The 21,653-nt window shown below is 35.6% G+C and overlaps 1 protein-coding gene across 11 annotated transcripts in view; it reads left to right on the top strand.

The window, feature by feature from the left end:
- The window catches only part of STAU2 (staufen double-stranded RNA binding protein 2), a 324,604-nt gene that overhangs the window by 34,464 nt on the left and 268,487 nt on the right, over positions 1-21,653 (top strand). For 4 of the 11 annotated variants that reach the window (XM_059394721.1, XM_059394727.1, XM_059394719.1 and 1 more), the window contains exon 3: positions 12,191-12,321. The exons of 6 other annotated variants lie outside the window; for them this stretch is intronic. In XM_059394721.1, coding sequence (XP_059250704.1) covers positions 12,208-12,321 — 114 coding nt within the window. In that variant the 5' untranslated portion in view covers positions 12,191-12,207. Of the gene's footprint in view, positions 1-5,791; positions 5,905-12,190; positions 12,322-21,653 lie in introns of those variants that run through there. One more of the 11 variants, XM_059394722.1, reaches the window with a different exon arrangement.

The raw sequence follows: 21,653 nt of genomic DNA, 5'->3' as shown, positions 1-21,653 counted from the left end.
AACCATGAGAGACCGTGGACTCTGAGAAACATATGGAGGGTTTTGGAGGGGAGGGGAGTGGGGGTTTGGGTGAGCCTGGTTGTGGATACTAAGGAGGGCACGTATTGCATGGAGCACTGGGTGTGGTGCATAAACAATGAATCTCGAAACACTGAAAAAAATAAACAAAATTATGTTAAAAAAAATAAGTAAAATTTCTCAATCTGGTAATGGACATTCATGACAAACCTCATTTACTGACATTGTACTTACTGGTGAAAGATTGAATACTTTCTTTTTACAATCAGGAACAAGATAGAGATGTTTACTTTTACCAGTCGTATTCAACATTTTCCTGGCGATTCTAGGTAATGCAATCAGGGAAGAATAAAAATGTTATTCACATGTGAAAGGAAGGAATAAAGCTATCCTTATTCACAGATGGCCTAATTGTCTATGTTGAAAATCACACAGAATCCTGTTAGTACTAATCAATAGAGTTTAGTAAAGTTGAAGTATAGAACATTAATATAAAAAAATCAGTTGGATTTCTATAAAGTAGCAAGGAGGAATGAGAAATTGAAATAAAAGTTATGATTTAAAAATATGAAAATATGAAATACTTATGATAAATCTAACAAAATATGTTAAAGAAAATTGAAAGCTACAAAATACTGTTGAAAGTGAAGGATACCTGAATACATTAGAGATAGAATTGGTACAGATTGTATATTTTGAATTGAACCATTGGGTAAAAGTTATTTGTAATCCTCAAATCAATACTTGCAGTGCTCTGCCGACTGGCACAAAATTAGATAGAGTTGCCTGATGTGCAGAGTCCGAACAGAGGAGGAACATTGTTTTCTTGTTTTAGCTCTCATGCATTAAGCAAGCGTCTTTTTCTTGCTCTGTTTAGTGCCACATTTTTAGCATTTTTGTGTTTTTTGGTTGGTTATTTGCCCGTTTAAAATGTCTCCTAAGCATGGTGCTAAGGTGCTGTGTAGTATTCCTAAGCACAAGAACGTTGTGATGTGACTTATGGAGAAAGTACATGTATTTAGATTAGCTTTGTTCATGCAGGAGTTAGAGTGTTGTCAGCTCTGAGTTCAGTGTTAATCAACAATATATACTAAGTAGGGGATCTATAACCAGAAACACATGAATAGCAGTGTTATATATTGATTGAGAAAAATATGACCAGAGGTTTGTAGGAACCTGTCTTTCCCCTAGCAGCGGTGAGTTGATATTTGATAATTCATTGTTCATGGTGATGTTATAAAACACAATTATCTATGAGATGTTATTTCAATATTGAAAATTAACTGTATAACCTGTGTATGAGTTGGAAAACTGAAATTTGTTAAAATGTTGATTTTTTTGGATTGAAGCAAGGGGAAACCACAGATTGGTGAGAAGTAATGAGAATGTGCATTGGTTTAGTGTTAAAGGGAGTAAAGAAAAAGGGAAGGACAGAGGAGATATTTTATTTCATTTTTTAAAAATATTTTATTCATTTTTTTGACAGAGAGATATCACAAATAGGCAGAAAGGCAGGCGGAGAGAGAGAGAGAGAGAGAGAGAAGCAGGCTCCCTGCTGAGCAGAGAGCCCGATGCCGGACTTGATCCCAGGACCCTGAGATCATGACCTGGGCTGAAGGCAGAGGCTTAACCCACCGAGCCACCCAAGAGCCCTGAGGAGATATTTTATTTTATTTTATTTTATTTTATTTATTTATTTTTTTTTTTAAAGATTTTATTTATTTATTTGACAGAGAGAGATCACAAGTAGGCAGAGAGGCAGGCAGAGAGAGAGAGAGAGGAGGAAGCAGGCTCCCTGCCGAGCAGAGAGCCCGATGCGGGACTCGATCCCAGGACCCTGAGATCATGACCTGAGCCGAAGGCAGCAGCTTAACCCACTGAGCCACCCAGGCGCCCCGTGAGGAGATATTTTAGAAACAAACTCTGCAACACTGGCAATTGAACACGAGAGATGGGAGAGAAATCACGGTGGTTTCAAGCTGGGGTTACTGCAAGGTGATGCCTTTCAGAGAAATAAGGATGGCAGGAGGGGTGCAAACCCAAGGCTGGTTTAGATAGCTTAAGCTTGAGGTCCTAGTAGACCTCAGCTGGTGCGGTTCATCGAGCAGTTAACCTTTCAGTCTGGTAGGCAGGAGAGAGGTTGGGTGTAAATTTTAGAAGGAGTTTCCTAGGTTTCTGGGCTGGCTCAGTCAGTAGAACATGCAACTCTTGATCTTGGGGTCATGACTTCAAGCCCTATATTGGGCATAGAGCTTACTTTTAGAAAAAAATTTAAAAAAAAAAGGAGTTTGCTAAGCTGCATAACTGAAGTATAGTTCTATCACAAACCTTAAGTTTCTAGACTTTATAAGGAGGCAGGGAGCATAGGTCTGAAGAGCTGTAGGTCAGGGGGAATGTAGGCATGGGGAAAATGAGTGTGGCATGGAGACCTGAAAGATAGGTCATGGCATGAGGGAAATATCCAAGTTAGGAACACACTGCAAAAATTTGTAAATGAAGAGTGAGGTCCTAATTGGGGAGCATCCACAGATCCGAGCTGTTCTACACAATGCATTAACTTAGGTTGCTCGTGGGGAGGGGTTCCTCTGCACTCTCTCTCATTCAAACCTTCTCTCATTGAACAAGATGACCTTCAAAGTCTCTTCTAAACCTGTCGTATTTCTTTATTATAACCTCATTTCTCTCTCACACACATTATTATAACTTCATTTCTCTCACACACACTTCATTTTTCTCACCCAAAAACAATAAGAAAAAAACCGAAAGCACACAAATTTGTCTTGGGAAGATAGATAGATACAGAGAACTCAGAACATATCACCAATTTACAGAATTCTAACTTTACAACCAACTATTCCGGACAAGAAAATTGGCGGAAACTTGGCTACAGTAACTGTAATTCAATTAAAGGTTTTTAAAGATTTTATTTATTTATTTATTTGACAGAGAGAAATCACAAGTAGATGGAGAGGCAGGCAGAGAGAGACAGAGGGAAGCAGGCTCCCCGCTGAACAGAGAGCCCGATGCAGGACTCGATCCCAACACCCTGAGATCATGACCTGAGCCGAAGGCAGCGGCTTAACCCACTGAGCCACCCAGGCGCCCCTCTCTTACAGGTTTTTAAAAAGGAGTTATCTTTAAAAAATGATCTCTGAGATGCCTGAGATCATGGGTGGCTAGCTCCTTTGGAAGAGCATGAGACTCTTGATCTTGGGTTTTTGAGTTTGGGCCCCATGTTGGGTATAGAACTGATAAAAAATAAAATCTTAAAGAAATAAAAAAAAATGGGGTACCTGGGTGGCTCAGTTGTTGAGTGTCTGCCTTCGGCTCAGGTTATGATCCCGGGATCCTGGGATCGAGTCCCACATCGAGCTCCCTGCTTGGCAGGTAGCCTGCTCCTCCCTCTCCCACTCCCCCTACTCGTGTTCCCTCTCTCCATGTGTCTCCTTCTGTCAGATAAATAAAATCTTAAAAAAGAAAAAAAATTAAGGGGCTCAGTTGGTTAAGCGTCTAACTTTAGCTTGGGTCATGTTCTTAGGGTCCTGTGGTGGAGCCTCAGGTAGGGCTCCCCACCCAGTGGGGAGTCTGCTTCTCTCCCTCTGCCCCTCCCCCTGCTCATGCTAGCCATATCTCCGTCTCTCAAATAAAATCTTAAAAAATTAAAAAAAAAATGGGTGCCTGGGTGGTTCAGTTGTTTAAGCATCTGCCTTCAGCTCAGGTCGTGGTCTTAGGGTCCTGGGATAGAGTCTCTCATTGGGTTCCCTGCTAAGCCAGAGCCTGCTTCTCTCTCTCTGCTGCTCCCCGTGCTTGTTGGTGTGCTCTCTCTCTCAAATAAATAAATAAAATCTTAAAAAAAAAAAATTAAAAACCTAAGAAATACTTTAAAAATGAAAGAAAACATTTGATTTTTACCAAATTAACCTGTAGATTCGAGGGAATTCTTCTCTAATCCTTGCAGGCATTTTTGCCTAGAATAAAATCCATATGTAAATACAAGAACTTAGAATAGCCAAAACAAGTGGGAAAAAGAACAGTGTTGGGGTACCAACACTACCTAATTTCAAGAAATATTGTAAAGCTACAGTAAAAGTAGAATTGGCATACAAATAGACAAATATATTACTGAAATATAAGAGATAGTCCAGAAGTAAACCCACTTACATATTGATAAGTGATTTTGACAAAGCCATGAAAAGCAATACAGTGGAAAAAATAATAGCATTTTTCACAAATACTGCTTGAGCACTGGACATTGATCTACAAAAAATGGAAATGAATCCATATTTTGCACCATGTACAAAAATTAATTCAAAATGGCCCAGAGACCTCAATGTGCAGCCCCAAACTATAAAGCTAGAAGAAAATGGGAATATTTGAGACCTTACCTAGTTAATGATTTCTTAGATACAACACCAAGAGCACAATATGTAAATGGATGAATTGATAAACTAGATCTTACTAAAATTAAAGTCTGCTCTTCAGAAGACACTGGTAAGGGAATAAAAAGAGATGCCACATTCTGGGAGGAAATCTTTGTGAAACATATATCTAATGACATATTTAGAATAAGTAAAGAACTCTTCAGATAAAACAATAAGGAAAGTAACCCAATTGAAAAATGGGTAAGCTATTTTGGTGGATGCTTCATTACAGGATAAATATAGATCGTGTGTAAAATATGAAAACATCACATGTGTACTCAGTAGGGAATGTAAATTAGCTTCACCATGAGATACCATTATGTAGCTATTACAATGGCTAAAGTTAAGAAGACCGACCGTATCAAATGTTGGTAAAGCTACACTATATTTTAGCAGTGTTTAAATCCCAAGGTGGCTTCATTTGTAAAAGTCAGGGATTGTAGACACCACACTTACTGCCTGCTTTGAATCAGGTCCTTGAGCATCTTGTTTTTCAGAACCTTGGTGGCCCTGTAAAGATTGGAAAGAACAATGGCAGAGTCTAAAACTTAAACTGTAAACCATTCCCTACTTTTGGTATGGTTTTGTAAAATATTTTTTTAAATGTAAAGTATATATATATATATGCCTATTCATTGTAAAAAGGTACAACAATGGGGTACTATAAAGTAGAAATTGTGGATTCTCCAGATACCTGGGTGGCTCAGTAGGTCAGTAAAGCAACTGCCTTTGGCTCAGGTCATGATCCTAAGGTTCTGGGACCAAGTCCTGCATAGGGTTCCTTGCTCAGTGGCGAGCCTGCTTCTTCTTCTGCTTGGTGCTCCCACTGCTTGTGCATGTACTTACTCTCTCTCTCTGACAATAAATAAATAAAAGGCAAGGAAAAAAAAATGAGGAGTCTTTCTGTTCCCTGCCTGTTGCATTTCTTCTGTTATGCACAGGCACTTACTTGATTAAAAAAAAAAAAAAAAAAGATCAGACAGTAAGCTGTCCTGTTTTTCATTTAACACTTTTGTAACATCTTCCATGTCAGTGCACAAGATCTGTACCTCATCTTTTCAGGGTTGCACATCCCACTGTAGTTTATTTAACCAGTTAATTATTGCTGGATAAATATTTAGCTTGTTTGTAGCTCTTGAATTATAGTCTTGCTATGCATATTGTCACTGTGTATATTTTATGTGAGTCTTCCTATAGTATGAATACCTGGATGTAGAGTTGCTCTTTTAAAAATAGAGGCAATTGAAACTTTTCTTTTCTTTCTTTTTTTTTTTTTTTTAGCTTTACTTATTTATTTTAGAGAGAGTGCATGTGCACAGCATGGAGAAGCAGAGGGAAAGGGAGAGAAGCTCAAGCAGATTCTGCACTGAGTGCAGAGCCCATTGCGGGACTCGATCTCATAACCCTAAGATCACTACCTGAGCTGAAACCAAGAGTTGGAGTCTGAATCAACTGCACCACCCAGGTGCCCTGCAATTGAAGCTTTAATCAGTATTGCCAGTTTGCTCACCAAAAAGTTTGTCCACATTCTATTTGCATTGGTAGAGTTTGCACCCATTTTCCTACATCCTTGCCAATACTTATATGATCATTTTACGGTCTTTATCAGTTTAGTGTGATAAATTACATTTCATTGAAATTCAAATATTTATTTCTTTAGACATTAGTTTTTGAGCAGACGTGTTTACTCAAATTATATTGTGAGTTGATTGTGAGTACATTTGCCCTTTTTTCTACTGGATTTAAAAAAATTTTTTTATCATCTTTGTGTTTTATGGGTGTCAACAATTTTTCTTTATATGTTGCAAGTATTTCTTCAGTTTGTAGACTTTTTTTTTTAAAAGATTTTATTTATTTATTTGACAGACAGAGATCACAAGTAGGCAGAGAGGCAGGCAGAGAGAGGAAGGGAAGCAGGCTCCCCACTGAGCAGAGCCCCATGCGGAGCTCCATGCAGAGCTCTATCCTAGGACTCTGAGATCATGACCTGAGCCGAAGGCAGAGGCTTTAACCCACTGAGCCACCCAGGCGCCCCCGTTTGTAGACTTTTTAAAGCATAATTTGTGGTATCTTTTGCTAGTATGGGAGTTCTACATTTTTATGTTATTATTAAATCTATTAGTAGATCCCATTATAACTTTTAGGTTTCCCTTCTTACCTAGAAAAGTTGTTTGTCTTACAGGATTATGACAAATTTAGCCAAATTTTCTTGTGCTTTTATCATATTTTTATATTTTATATTTTTATACTTAGGGAATTTATTTTTATGTTTATATAAGGTAGGAACTTAAATTTTTCCCTAATCGATAGGCAATTAGAACAGTTTGATCTTTGGGTATTGATTTCCTTGGACAACCTTAGGTTATAGTCTAATCTGAAGTTACATGGTTTGTTTTAGTTACAGCTGTGGAGAGGTAGTCTTATTTCTTTCTCCTAGAAGGCAAGAGCCTGTGGAAGGCAAATTCCTTTGCTCCTTTGACTCTGTTTTTTTTTTTTTTTTTAAATTTTTTAACTTGGGTATTAGGATGAGTCACTTCCAATAGCAGGGCCTAGGGGAAGGGAAGCCAGCAAAGAGACTTAGAAACTGTGTCCAAGTCATTTCTGGGACCAGGGATGGAAATAGATTCTTCTATGGAGAGACTTGCCTTGGCAGGTGAGGTAGACTAAGTATTAGCAACAGCTCTGGCTGCAATTTAACTACTTTAAAAATGTTGCTACTGTAAGTTCTGGCTTAGGAAGTTTTTGGTATTTTGGTGGATTCTGGTTCAGTTTTTTCTGCAGTTTCCTTATATGCGTTCTGTTTTCTGCTAACGATCTACTTGTATTTGCTGGAATGTGATGTGTTTTATGTGCTTTCTCCTGCATGTGTGCTGTGGACAAGCTTGGATTGTCTTTGTTCTACCCTTGCAGGCTTACTTAACTAATCACCACCTCTTGAAAACTGCTCTTTTAGTACCTCTTTCACCTAAGAACTCCCTGTAGCAACCTTATCATTAGCATTTGTATTGTATTGTATTTGTTTATGGTATGTGCCTGTTTCTTATGCCATTTTGTGAGCTTTCTTGGGACCGGGATTTTGCCTGTTGATTAAAAATTCTCAGCTACATTATTTTGGTATGGTTTGAAGATTTAAGTCCCAGAGAGTCAGGACATTTTATAAAAATACAAAAGTAGGGTTTGTCTCAAAAAGACTAGAGTGTACTAATTTTTGTTGAATGTGCTGATACTGGGGTTATAAATATCTATTTACTAGTATTACTCATCAAAGTTATGGTGAGTTACATGTAAACAAATTTAATACCAACATAGAATATTCCCTAACACAAATATGAGAAATCTTAAAATGTCTTTTGTAGCACAGCTGGAAATTTTTCAGTGGAACCAAATTTATAAGTCAGTCATAGTCGTAAGTCTGGAAAAAATAACAAATACATGCTTTTTACAGAATATTAAAGAAGTCTATTTGTGTGAATCAAATCAGCTTTTCCTAACATTTTAATTCAGAATATTTTAACTTGGAAGGCTATGTAAAAACGTTTATAAAACTGTATCACTCTTTTCATAATTTGATGGTAGTGTGCTTTAACAAATTATTTATAATCAGAATAATAATGGATTCTTATCATTGTTAACAGGTCTTATGTTATCCCATTCAACTCATAAAATTATCCAGTAATATAAAAGCAACTATTATTTTTGTTTTACTGCCTAGAAAGTGACCTTTAAATACTTTCTCAAACTCATATGGAATCAGTAAGTAGCTGAGATATCCAAAGCAGGTTCCTAACCATCAAACGGCAGTTGCTCTCTCAAAATGGGAAAGTCTTAGATTGTGAAATCCATTATCATTAATTTTATTTACTTCTAAGTAGGCTTCTATCCCAGCCACCAAACTGACTTGAAGCCTATTTCAAAATATCTTGATGAAAACATTCACAGGTCTTTTCAAATTGTATACCTATACAACAGTATATGTATTTCTCCCTTTTTGCATTATTGACTTTTCTAAGAAGTTATATATAAATTAAGCTTGTAGGTCTTAACTTTTATAGGTTAGTTTTATAGTTTTGTAGATGCTTTATTAAAATTTTGGTTTAATTTTTTGAAAAAGATATAAAAAGGTATAAAAAAGAGAGTAGCAAGATCATGCACCTGTGCAGTTGGGCGAGGGAAGAGGGAAAGGAAGAGAGAGAATGTCACATAGATTCCCCAATGAGTGCAGAGCCCCACACAGGGCTAGATCCCATGATCTGAGGATCATGAGCTGAGACAAAATCAAGAGTTTATCACTGAACTGACTGACCCACCCAGGCATCCCAAAAATTTTGGCTTAAATTTTAATTATTGCTCTATCACTGAGCTCTGTCAAGTAGTTAATACTAATAAGATTCCTGATTAAATAGAGGTGTAGCTATTTAAAATAAAGTTTTAATCATTCTGTAAAATAAATTACAACTAGGTCTAAATATTTTAAAATCTACCAAATTTAAACCTTTAAATTTTAGTTATAAAGCTTTATTTAAATGAGATTCTGTGTGTATTTGCACACGTTTCACACCAAATCTTAAGCGACACATTAAAAAATGTTTATTAAACATTTTAAACACATTAAAAAATTTTATAGGATTTATGTTATTTTTATGCAGTGAAAAGTCAAAGTTAATGAGATATACGTTTAACACCATGTTATTAGTTGACATTTTACTTTAAAGTATTTATTTATTTATTTATTTATTTATTTATTTTTTTAAAGATTTTATTTATTTATTTGACAGAGAGAGATTACAAGTAGTCAGAGAGGCAGGCAGAGAGAGAGAGGAGGAAGCAGGCTCCCTGCCGAGCAGATAGCCCGATGCGGGACTCCATCCCAGGACCCTGAGATCATGACCTGAGCCGAAGGCAGCGGCTTAACCCACTGAGCCACCCAGGCGCCCCTAAAGTATTTAGATCTGGTTTTCTTACCAAGCAAGTATACAGGGCTGTGAACATCATTTTTTAAAAATTTAAACTCAATCAGCCAACATATATATTTTATCATTTTAATATATTAAAAATCTGTACTATGAAAAATTTTCATAGTGACTATAAAATTGTCACATTGTGCTTGATATGCTCCTAATATTTTTTGCATTTTAACAGATGAATATATTGCATTGCTGAGTTATAAAAATTATACAGTAGTATATGTGCTATTTAAGTGTTATGCAAAATTAGCTGATTTTTACCAGACTTTAATATTTTCTCATTTTTAACAAATTGTCATTTTTCTTTGCTTCTTGATACAGGCATAGGTATCTGTGTCTTCTGTTGTACTTGAGTTATTTAATGCCATGGTATGCAAGGACCCAAACTGATTATAACCCAAGTCACCTAGTATTTTATATGATGACTGACTTATGGTACAATTTATAAAATTTACAGTGAAATAAGTAAGATGCAGATTTCCTCAAACCTCTCTTGACTTACTCTTGTCTTTTTTGTGCTGTTCCAAAAAGTAAAAATTACTAGTTTTTCTGTTTGTTTTACATGCCACTTAGAGTAGTTTAATTGTAGAATCAGTTGTCAACTGTATTGGTCCTACAGGTGGTTGTTTAGGTTCTCCTTTCTTTCACTTGTGCTTTAGTAGGTATTTATGTAGTTTTTTAATCAAATAATTTCTAAATTGTAATGTGATCAAATTATTGTGTTAAATTATTGATCCTGAAAAGAGTATGAAAAAGTTAAGAGAATACTGTTTTGTTCATTAAATTTGCCATAGAAAGTTCATAAAGTTTCTAAATTGAGCTATTTCTATTTATTTAATGTATTTTTCACACACTGTGACTAGTTTAATTGAGCAGAAAGTAAGCCACTTGAGTGTTTTATGCTAAGGTTTTAAAATATTTCTTGGTATGATTTAATAGGAGATGAAAGAAGACTAAAACGTAGTTAATGTGTCTATAAATGAGATGAATGACTAATACAGGATAAAACAATAGAGTATTAGGAAAATATTTTGAAGCTGTAATAATTGTGGTAGAATTTAGAATATTGTACGTTAAAAAATCTTAACCTCAAAACAACTTGTGAGTTAAGTAGGATAGATTTATTATATTCTTAAGGATAAAGCATAGAAGGCTTAGTTAAATTAAGTAAAAATCATTAATACCTTGCAGGTTAGGGAGGGGTTTCTTTTTTTTTTTTTTTAAGATTTTATTTATTTGACAGAGAGATATCACAATTAGACAGAGAGGCAGGCAGAGAGAGAGAGAGAGAGAGGAGGAAGTTGGCTCCCTGCCCAGCAGAGAGCCCGATGTGGGGCTCGATCCCAGAACCCTGAGATCATGACCTGAGCTGAAGGCAGAAGCTTAACCCACTGAGCCACCCAGGCGCCCCAGGGAGGGGTTTCTTAAACAAATAGCAAGCACAGACTGTAAAAGAAAATATTGATAAATATTATACATAAAATAATCAATAGAAAAAAAGACAGGAGTTGTTCCCAAGGAGGAAACCCAAATGATCAATAACATGAGAAGGTGATTAGACTCACTAGGAAAATGGGAATGCAAATTAAAGTAATAGCGGGGAAAACAAAAACTAATAGAGGGATACAATTCATCAGACATCAAATTATCAAAAATTAAAATACCTGACCATACTCCATGTCTTCAGGGTTGAAGGGAAGTGGTAATTCTCATACTGCCAGCAGAAGGTAATTTGGTACAGTCATTCTGAGTGCCCTTTGGCAGCATGTTTTTACTCATAAAGGTAAAGAATTGAAACAATTTAAATGTCTGTCAGTAGGGGAGTGTATTAGAAAACCGATGTGGTATTGTGATGGAAATTATACAGCAGTTAAAAGTAACACAATGGATCTATATAAGTTATAATATCAAAAACATAATGAAGAGTGAAGAAAGTTTGAAAATTATATGTTATATTACTATTAATGTGACTGCTAAACCATATATATCTCAAGATTGTATTTTCATGGATATACATACATGCATGTAAATGTATTATAAAATATTCCAGAGGGATATATTCTAAAATCATTTAGTAGTGGTTTCTGGAAAGGATAAACGGACCTTAACTGGAATATAATACTGTTTTGTTTTGTTTTAATGAGACTTAAACTTGGAAAATATTAATTTCAGTTCTAAGGGGTAAGAACTTGGACATTTGTTAAATTGTCCTTTCTACTTCTTTTAAAATTTTATGAAAAAAAAAAAAAAACCCAAAAAGGAAAGGAAGTTACTAAAAATAGTAGTTGAAAGAGCTAGTACTTAAGCTTAGACTCCATTCCCAAGTCTAGAGCTTTTTCAATTAATATGCTGCCTCAAAATAAGAAGGAAAAAAAAAAGTAAGATCAAATGATAATAAGGTAGAATATAGTTTTATAGTAATAAGAATCAGGAGAATTATGTGTTTATGCTAAAATTTTTTGAGAGGAAAGGAAAGTTATAAGATAAACTAAAAATCATTATAATCGTATTATTTAAAAATCGGTATGTGTGCTGTTATCAAAAAATGTATAGAGAGCAATTTAGGTACTTAGGGAAAACGTTACCTGAATTTATTGTTTAAATGTGATACATATTTCTGTTGCATGTAATGGAACACTTTAGATGGTTTGAGTTTTTTATATAAAATTCATGAAAATAATTTAATCCAAATTTACAATCTGACGTCGATCTAAAAAAGTCAAAATTAGCTTTTCTTCCATTTTAAAGTCATTCTTCACAAAAACTTTAAAGCCTTTTTATTTACAGCTTCTCTCCAAGATAAAATGGCAAACCCCAAAGAGAAAACTCCAATGTGTCTGGTAAATGAGTTAGCCCGTTTCAATAGAGTCCAACCCCAGTATAAACTTCTGAAAGAAAGAGGGCCTGCTCATTCGAAGGTAAGGTTATGAAGAGAGGTGGTGAGACATGCTTATCAAAGTCTATCAGATTTATCATCTCAGGTTTTAATTGTGCTTCATTGGGGGGTGGAGGGAGGGGCAGCAGATGACCTAAAGGCTTTTAGTTCTATATTAATAATATTTAGAAGTCTGTAACTAAACAGTTTTATTGCTCACTATGGTTTACAAAGCTTTGTCAGATTTGCTGCTTCGCAGAAACCTTAACAGATCAGGAGATGTGGATTTTGATTTTTGTTTTGTAAAGTAACTTACACACAGAGAAGTTAAGTGACTTGCTTAATAATAGCTCATATGTGCCTGTGCCAGCACTTGAATATGTGTTCTTTGGCTCCCAAATGCAGTGTTCTTTCCATTAAATTAATAACTTTTAAAGTAAAATGGACACAGAGTAAATATAACAAGTTACCTAGTGAGACATCTTTTCCAGTGTGATACGCAGTTATAAGTTTCATCATTTATAAAAGTTGTATGTAGCAATATTGTTATTTATGCATTCATTTATAATATTGTTCTCTTGAGTGGGAGAGCAATTTATATTTACATATAGCCTCATATATATGTTTGTATATATGTTATAAAGAAGTCTATAATTAATACATTTTTGTTTGAGCTTTATTCATGTGTTTTAAAAAGCCTCAGTTGTACACAAATTTCCATGGTACATTTTTAATCTTGTATTTATGATCATTAGTTTTTTATGATGAAACAATTGATCCTCAAGTTGGTTAATCTGTATAAAGCAATGGCTATTGGATTATATAATTGTTTTCTAGTACCTCCTTCAAAGTAAGATATATGAGATTAAACTGAAATCTGTTAATTTTCTTCCCTATTAGAGACTTTTATGAAGGATTTATGGACAACAGTTTAATTTGTCATTATATCATTTATGTAGAGAATAAAGTTGTGGCCTTGGTCTACCTGTTAAGTCATTTATCCTGACTCTCTTTTGTACCCATTAATTCGTACTCATTTCGTATTCATTCCTGTTCTGCCCTTATCACATTGACCTGTTGCATTTCTTAGAACGGTTCATGCTTTTTTCACATCTCTCTGCTTCCCCTATGTTGTAGTGTCTCCCTGCCTTGAAGGTCCTTTTGTTCTTATGCATTTTTGAACACTAAGCTCACACAGCACATCTTCTAAACCTTTGTGAAACTTCTCTGATTCCTCTACTGGGCCTTCAGCAGGACGTGTCTTCCTCAGGTGTAGTCACTGCTGTGCTGTACATGTTGGTCATTATTTTGTACTAGACTGAGCTTTATTAAGGTTATTGTTCTTCTATATTTTATGGCTCTTATAGGAACTGTCTTCCTAGCTCCTCATTCTAATTCCAGGAATTCTTCCTTGAGGTGATTCCCCAGCTTTCAATTTCATGTTAATAGGCTAACCCATGTCAACTCAAAGTAATCATTTGTTGACCTTTGGGTGATTCCATCACATTTCTCATGCCTCACTTTTACTCTGACTCATCATGTTTTAATTTTCTATGATTTCACTAAGTAGATGATTGTTCCAACAAGCTGACATTTCAGTCATTGTACTTTTGTTATCTTGCTCCCTCTCCTCTAGCTGCTCATTCCTGTGATATTTTTGACTTTATCATAACCAGTAACTGCAAGACCCTCCATAGTCTTAATCTCAAGCATTCATCTCTGTCTGACACCTCCTAACTTTCTAGTTCATTCCCTCTATTTAATTTTAGTACTTCTTCCATACCACAAATCTATTGATTCTACCACCCTTTTACTACCTCTCACTCCCCTCAGTCCTCATATGGTTCTTACCCAGCTTAAATTCCATATGCTTTGTATGTACACTCAGCAGTCTTCCCCTTGGTTAGCACTTGCTAAGTATCACTTATTTTCTTGGGAGATTAACCAGTTACAGACAATTAACATATTTATGTACGTATATATGTTTGTATGTTATATGTACACATACTTAAAAGTAGTGGTTCTCAACCTTGGTTGTTCATTGAAATCACCAAGGAAGCTTTAAACAACACTTACGCATGAGTCTTACCCTCAGAAATTCTAATTTGATTGGTCTTGGATGAAGCCCAGACACTGGGAATATTTTTAAGCTCTCAGATGACTCAAATGTGCATCCAGAGTTGAGAAACACAAGATAAATGTCTTCAAAGTGGTGTAGAATTATCTTTTCGTACATACTTGTTGGTGGGAAGTAGTGATCTTTCTTCTTTCCTCCACTGAGTCTTACAGAATCTGAACAACTTAACGCAACTTTTAACATGTGACTATTAAATAACAAATTGTAATGCTTTCCTTGCCCCCTTTTGTTTATCTGCTCACTTTCAAGTTGAATGCTGAAGTAATTTGGTATCACTTATATTAGTGTGAGTTATTGTGACATTGCTTTACCTCCTAGGTACCTAAATATAGTTCATTCTTTTTTTCTTATGTGTTGTCATTTTGACTTTTTCAAAATTGTAAAGAAAGCTATTACAATATAAAGTATAAGGAAGAGAACCAGAAAGAAGACAAAATGTATTTTCTTCTGTTCCTCTATTTCCCAATTTTGAGAAGTTTTCGGTATGCATGAGTCAGTGTTAAGAAAGCTCCAGTAGCTGCACACTGAGGTTTACTTTGGAATAGGTTTCACTGAGGGAGGCAGTATCACCCAGTGACCTTGAAGCCAAGTAGTCTTTTTTTTAATTTATTTACTTTTATGCTAGCTAGATTTGTCAAGCTTGATCTTTGTTCTACATTATCCAGCTTATGTGGCCTTGAACAAGTGATTTAGAGTTTCAGTTTTCTCATCTGTAATTTGAGAAATATGGTATCTGTTCTAGTGTAGTATAATGGAATGATGGTTTGTAAATTCTTAGCAACTATGTTGATAGTGGGGGTACTCAGATAATTATGTCAATGCTTGTTAGTAGAATATAGGATTAAAAAAATCCTTGGCAAAATATCTATTGATATTGATATTTCCTATATCATAGGCACTTTTCCTTAGTCAGATCTTCCTACTTTGGTGTCTTCTCTGATGTCTCTCTTTGATTATTGTGGGTACAAGTCCCTTATTAGATATATGTTTGGAAATTATTTCCTCCTACTCTGTGGCTTATCTTTTCTTTTTTTAAACAGCATCTTTAGAGAGCAGTACTTGTTAATTTTGATGAATTCCAGTTTATCCATTTGTTCCCTGTACTTTTGGTATCATGTCTAAGACATCTTTGCCTTCTATAAGATCATAAGATTTTCTCCTATGTTTTTTTCCTAGATACTTTATTGCTTTAGCTCTTACATTTAGATCTAACTGCCATTTTGTGTTAATTTTTATATGTCATGTGAGATGTAGCAAGGCTTATTTATTTTTTTGCAAATAGATGTCCAGTTGTTGAAGAGATTATCCTTTCTTCACAGCGTTGCTGTGCATCTTTGTCAAAAATTAGCTGTCCATGTATGTGTTCATTTCTGGAGTCTTTTCTATTCTATTGATTTATTTTCTCATCTTTATGCAGAGGCTGTGCTGTTTGGTTTGCAGTAGCTTTATAATTCTTGAAATCTGGGAGTAGTAGCCTATTAATTTTGTTCTTTTTCAGATTGTTCCTTTGCATTTTTATATGAATTTAAAATCAGCTTGTCTTTTCTATAAAACACCCTGCTGGGATTTTGAATAGAACTGCTGTGACTCTATAGCTCATTTTGGGGCAAATTGACATGGAAAGAAAATTGAGTCTTCCAACACACCAACAAAATATCTCTCATTTATTTAGATATTATTTAATTTCTCTCAACAATATTTGTAGTTTTTGGTAGTCAAGTATTTTACATCTTTAGACTTATCCCTAAGTATATCATTTATTTTTTTTAAGAGTTTATTTATTTATTTTTTAGTTTGTGAGAGAAAGAGAGAGAGCAAAAGCAGGGGGAGTGTCTAGCAGAGGGAGAAGCAGGCTCCCTGCTGAGCAAGAATGTGGGACTTGATCCCAGGACCTTGGGATCATGACCTGAGCAAAAAGCAGATGTTTAGCTGACTGAGCCACCCAGATGTCCCAGTATTTCATATTTTTGATGCTATTGCCTGTGGTCACGTTTTTTAAAATTTAGTTTCTTGTTCTTATTGATTATTGCTCTTGTATAAAAATACAGCAATTTTTGTGTATTGATGCAGTGTTCTGAAATCTTGCTAAACTCATTTATCAGTTCGAGTTGCTTTTTAAAAAATTCCTTTTTAGATTTTTTTTGGGGGTTCTACATGTCATCTTTTTAAAAAGGTTTTATTTATTTACTTGACAGATAGAGATCACAAGTAGGCAGAGAGGCAGGCAGAGAGAGAGAGAGAGAGAGAGGAGGAGGAAGCAGGCTCCCCGCTGAGCAGAGAGCCCCATGCGGGGCTCAATCCTAGGACCCTGGGATCATGACCTGAGCCAAAGGCAGAGGCTTTAACCCACTGAGCCACCCAGGTGCCCCCACATGTCATTTTTAAATAAAGATGTTTTGAATAAATTTTTATTTTATTTTTTTATTTTTAAAGATTTTATTTATTTATTTGAGAGAGAAAGAGGCAGAGATAGTGAGAGAGAGCATGAATGGGGAGGAGAGGGAGAAGCAGGCTCCCTGACTTGGGGCTCGATCCCAGGACCCTGGGATCATGACCTAGCTGAAGGCAGATATTTAACTGATTGAGTGACCCAGGCCCTCATGAAGACAGTTTTTAATCCTACTTTCCAATCTTAATGTCTTATTTATTTCTCTTGGTAATTGCATTGGTAGAACTTAAGTGCAATGTTGAATAGAAGTGATGACAGCAGACAGCTCTCAATTTATTCCTGATCTTATGGGCAGTCATTTCAGTTTCCCCCCATTAATTGTCATGTTAGATGTATCTTTTCTGTAGATGCCTTTTATCAGACTGAAGAAATTCCTTTCTACTTAACATTTACTGAGAGTTTTTAACATGAAGAGATGTTGATTTTTGTCATATGGTTCTACATTGATTGAGATGGTAATATATGGTTTTTCTGTTTTTTGATCTCAATATTTTGAATTATGTTGATTGACTCTCAAATGCAGACTCTACCGTTGCATTTCTGGGATAAAACACTTTCTTGTAATGTATTAGCTCATTTCCATATTGATGAATCCCATTTAATGTATTTTTAAATTTTTATTTAAATTCCAGTTGGTTAACATAAAATGTAATATTAGTTTCAGGTGTAATATATAGTGATTCAGGACTCTGTATGGCACCTGGTGCTCATCACAAGTGTAGTCCTTAGTCCCCATCACCTATTCTACCCATCTTCCCACTTACTTTCCCTCTGGTAACCATCAGTTTGTTTTCTATAGTTAAGGTCTGTTTTGGTTTGCCTTCCTCTTTCTCCCCCCCCACCTTTGTTTTGTTTCTTAAATTCCACATGAGTGAAATCATAAAGTATTTGTCTTTTTCTGACTGACTTTGCTTAGGATTATGCTCTGTAGTTCCATCCAGGTCATTACAAATGGCAAGATTTCATTCTTTTTTTTTAATGGCTGAATACTATTCCATTTTTGTGTGTGTGTGTGTGTGTGTGTGCGCACACACACACACACAAGCCCGCACAAGCACACACACACGCACACACACACATCTATCTCCCACATCTTCATTATCCATTATCAGTCAGTGAACATTTGGCTTCTTTCCATAATTTGGCTTTTGTAGATAATGCTGCTATAAACACTGGGGTGTATGTATCCCTTTGAATTAGTATTTTTGTATCCTTTGGGTAAATACCTAGTTGTGCAGTTGCCAGATTATAGGGTACTTCTATATTTAACTTTTTGAGGAACCAACATACAGTTTTCCAGAGTGGCTGCACCAGTTTGCATTCCCACCAACAGTGTAAGAGCAATCTTCTTTCTCTGCATCCTCTCCAACAGCTGTTATTTTCTGTGTTGTTCATTTTAGCCATTCTGACTGCTATGAGGTAGGTGATATCTCGTTGTGGTTTTGACTTGTATTTCCCTGATGATTAGTGACATTGAGCATCTTTTTAGGTATCTGTTGGCCACCTGTATGTCTTCCTTGAAAAAATGTTTATTCATGGTTTTTTTTTTGCCCATTTTTAATGGATTATTTGTTTTTTGGGTATTGAGTTTTATATATTTATATATTTTGGATCTCTCTGTATCTATTTATGTATTTTGGATACTGATCCTTAATTAGATATGTCATTTGCAGGTATCTTCTCCCATTCCATAGGTTGACTTTTATTTTCGTTGATTCTTTCTTTTGCTCTGCGGAAGCTTTTTATTTTGATGAAGTCTCAGTAGTTTATTTTTGCTCTTGTTTCCCTTGCCTTAGGAGATAATCTCTATAGTAGAGAGTTGCAATGGTTGATGTCAAGGAAGTTACTGCCTTGTTCTGCTTTTGGATTTTAATGGTTTCATGCCTCACAGTTAGATCCTTCATCCATTTTGAATTTATTTTTGTGTGTAGCATAAGAAAGTGGTCCAGTTTCATTCTTTTGCATGTTGCTGACCAGTTTCCCAACACCATTTGTTGAAGAGATGGACTTTTTCCCATTGGATATTCTTTCCTGCTTTGTTGAAGATTAATTGACCTTATAAGTTGTGGTTCCATTTCTGGGTTTTCTGTTCTGTTCTGCTGATCTACGTGTCTGTTTTTATGCAGTACCATACTGTCTTGATCAATACAGCTTTGTAATACAACTGGCAGTCTGGAATTGTGATGCCTCCAGCTTTGCATTTCTCTTTCAAGATGGCTTTGGCTTTTTGGGGTTCACACAAATTTTGGGATTGTTTGTTCTCACTCTGTGAAAAAACGCTTGTGGTATTTTGATAGGGATTGCAATAGATGTGTAGATTGCTTGGGGTAGTATAAACATTTTAATAGTATTTGTTCTTCCAGTCCATGAACAAGGAATGTTTTTCCATTTCTTTGTGTCCTCTTCAATTTCATCAGTGTTTTACAGTTTTCAGTGTTGTATAGATCTTCTACCTCTTTGGTTAGTTTTATTCCTAGGTATCTTATGGTTTTTGGTGCAATTGTAAATGTGATTGTTTCCTTAATTTCTTTTTCAGCTTCATTGGTGTATAGAAATGCAGCAGATTTCTGTACATTGATTTTGTATCATGTGATTTTACTGAATTTGTGTATCAGTTTTAGCAATTTTGTGGTGAAGTCTTTTGGGGTTTCTACTTAGAGTGTCTTATCATCTGCAAATAGTAGAAGTTTGACTCCTTACTTTCTGATTTTCATACCTTTTATTTCTTTTTGTTGTCTGATTGCTGTGGCTAGGACTTTCAGTACTACATTAAATAATAGTGGTGAGAGTGGATATTCCCATCTTCTTCCTGACCATAGAGGAAATACTCATAGTTTTCCCCCCTTGAGGATGATATTAGCTGTGGGTTTTTTAAATATGGCCTTTTTAATGATGTTGAGGTATGTTCCCTCAAAACCTGCTTTGTTGAGTGTTTTTATCATGAATGGATGTTGTACTTTATCAAATGCTTTTTCTGCTTCTATTGAAAGGATTACATGGTTCTTATCTTTTCTTTTATTGATATGGTATATCACATTGATTAATTTGTAAATACTGAACCACCCTGCAAACAGAAATATATCCCACTTGAACATTGTGAATGATTTTTTTTTAATATACTGTTGGATTTGATTTGCTAGTATTTTATTGAGAATTTTTGCATCTGTGTTCATCAGTGATATTGGCCTGTAGTTCTCTTTTTTAGTGGAGTCTTGTTTTGGTATCAGTGTAATGCTGGCCTTATACAATGAATTTGGAAGTTTTCCTCCCATTCTATTTTTTGGTATTAACTTTTCTTTAAAATGTTTGGTAGAGGGGTGCCTGGGTGGCTCAATCATTAAGTATCTGCCTTTGGCTAAGGTCATGATCCCAGGGTCCTGGGATCAAAGCCCACATTGGGCTCCCTGCTCAGCGGGAAGCCTGCTTATCCCTCTTCCACTCCTCCTGCTTGTATTCCCTCTCTCTGCTTTCTCTCTCTCTCTCTCTCTGTGTCAAAGAAATAAAATCTTTAAAAAAAATTTTGGTAGAATTTATCTGTGAAACCATCTGGCCCTGGACTTTCATTTTTATTTATGTATTTATTTACTAATTATTTTTATTAACATATAATGTATTATTTGCCCCAGGGATACCGGTCTGTGAATTGTCAGGCTTACCCACTTCACAGCACTCACCGTTTCACATACCCTCCCCAATGTCCATAACCCAAACACCCTCTCTATACCTCCCCGCCCCCCTGCCCCCCCAGCCCCCGGGCAACCCTCAGTTTGTTTTGTGAGATTAAGAGTCTTATGGTTTGTCTTCCTCCCGATCCCATCTTGTTTCATTTTTTCCTTTCCTACCCTCCAAACCCCCAACTCTGCCTCGCAAATTAGACTTTCATTTTTTGGGAAATTTTTGATTACTGATTTAATTTCTTTGGTTGTTATTGGTCTGTTCAAAATTTCTATTTCTTCCTCTTTGTTTTGGTAGCTTATATATTTATATTTATCCATTTCTTCCAGGTTGTCCAATTTGTTGGTATATAGTTTTTCATAGTACTAATTGTTTGTATTTCTGTGGTGTTGTTCATGATTTCTTTTCTCTCATTTGTGATTTTATTTATTTGGGTATTTTTTTCTTTTCATTGAGTCTGGCTCAGGATTTATCAATTTTATTAATTTTTTCAAAGAACCAGCTCCTGGTTTCATCTGTTCTGTTCTTTCAGTTTCTTCATTCTTTACTTTTGCTCTAAACTTTATTATTTCCCTTTTTCTGCTGGCTTTGGGCTTCATTGTTGTCCTTTTTCTAGCTTCTTTAGGTGTAAAGTTAGGTTGTGTATGCTTCTTGAGGTAGGCCTGTATTGCTATATATCTCCCTCCTAGGACTCCCTTTTTTTTTTTTTTTTTTTTTTTTTTTTTGAGGGAGAGAGAGAGATCACAAGTAGGCAGAGAGGCAGGCAGAGAGAGGTGGGGGTCGGGGAAGCAGGCTCCCTGCTGAGCAGAGAGCCCGATGTGGGGCTCGATCCCAGGACCTTGAGATCATGACCTGAGCCGAAGGCAGAGGCTTTAACCCACTGAGCCACCCAGGTGCCCCTCCTAGGACTCCTTTTGCTGCATCCCAGATGTTTTGGTTCATTGTGTTTTCATTTTCATTTGTTTTCTATGTATTTTTTAATTTCTTCTTTGATTTCCTGGTTGACACATTCATTGTTTAGAAGCATGTTGTTTAACCTCCTTGTATTTGTGGTCTTTCCAAATTTTTTCTTGTGGTTGACTTTAAGTTTCATAGCTTTGTGGTCAGAAAATAT

The sequence above is a fragment of the Mustela nigripes genome, chromosome 3, assembly GCF_022355385.1.
Source record: "Mustela nigripes isolate SB6536 chromosome 3, MUSNIG.SB6536, whole genome shotgun sequence".
NCBI lineage: Eukaryota > Metazoa > Chordata > Mammalia > Carnivora > Mustelidae > Mustela > Mustela nigripes.
The sequence above is the reverse complement of the archived record's forward strand: the minus strand, read 5'-3'. Positions and strand labels throughout refer to the sequence as shown.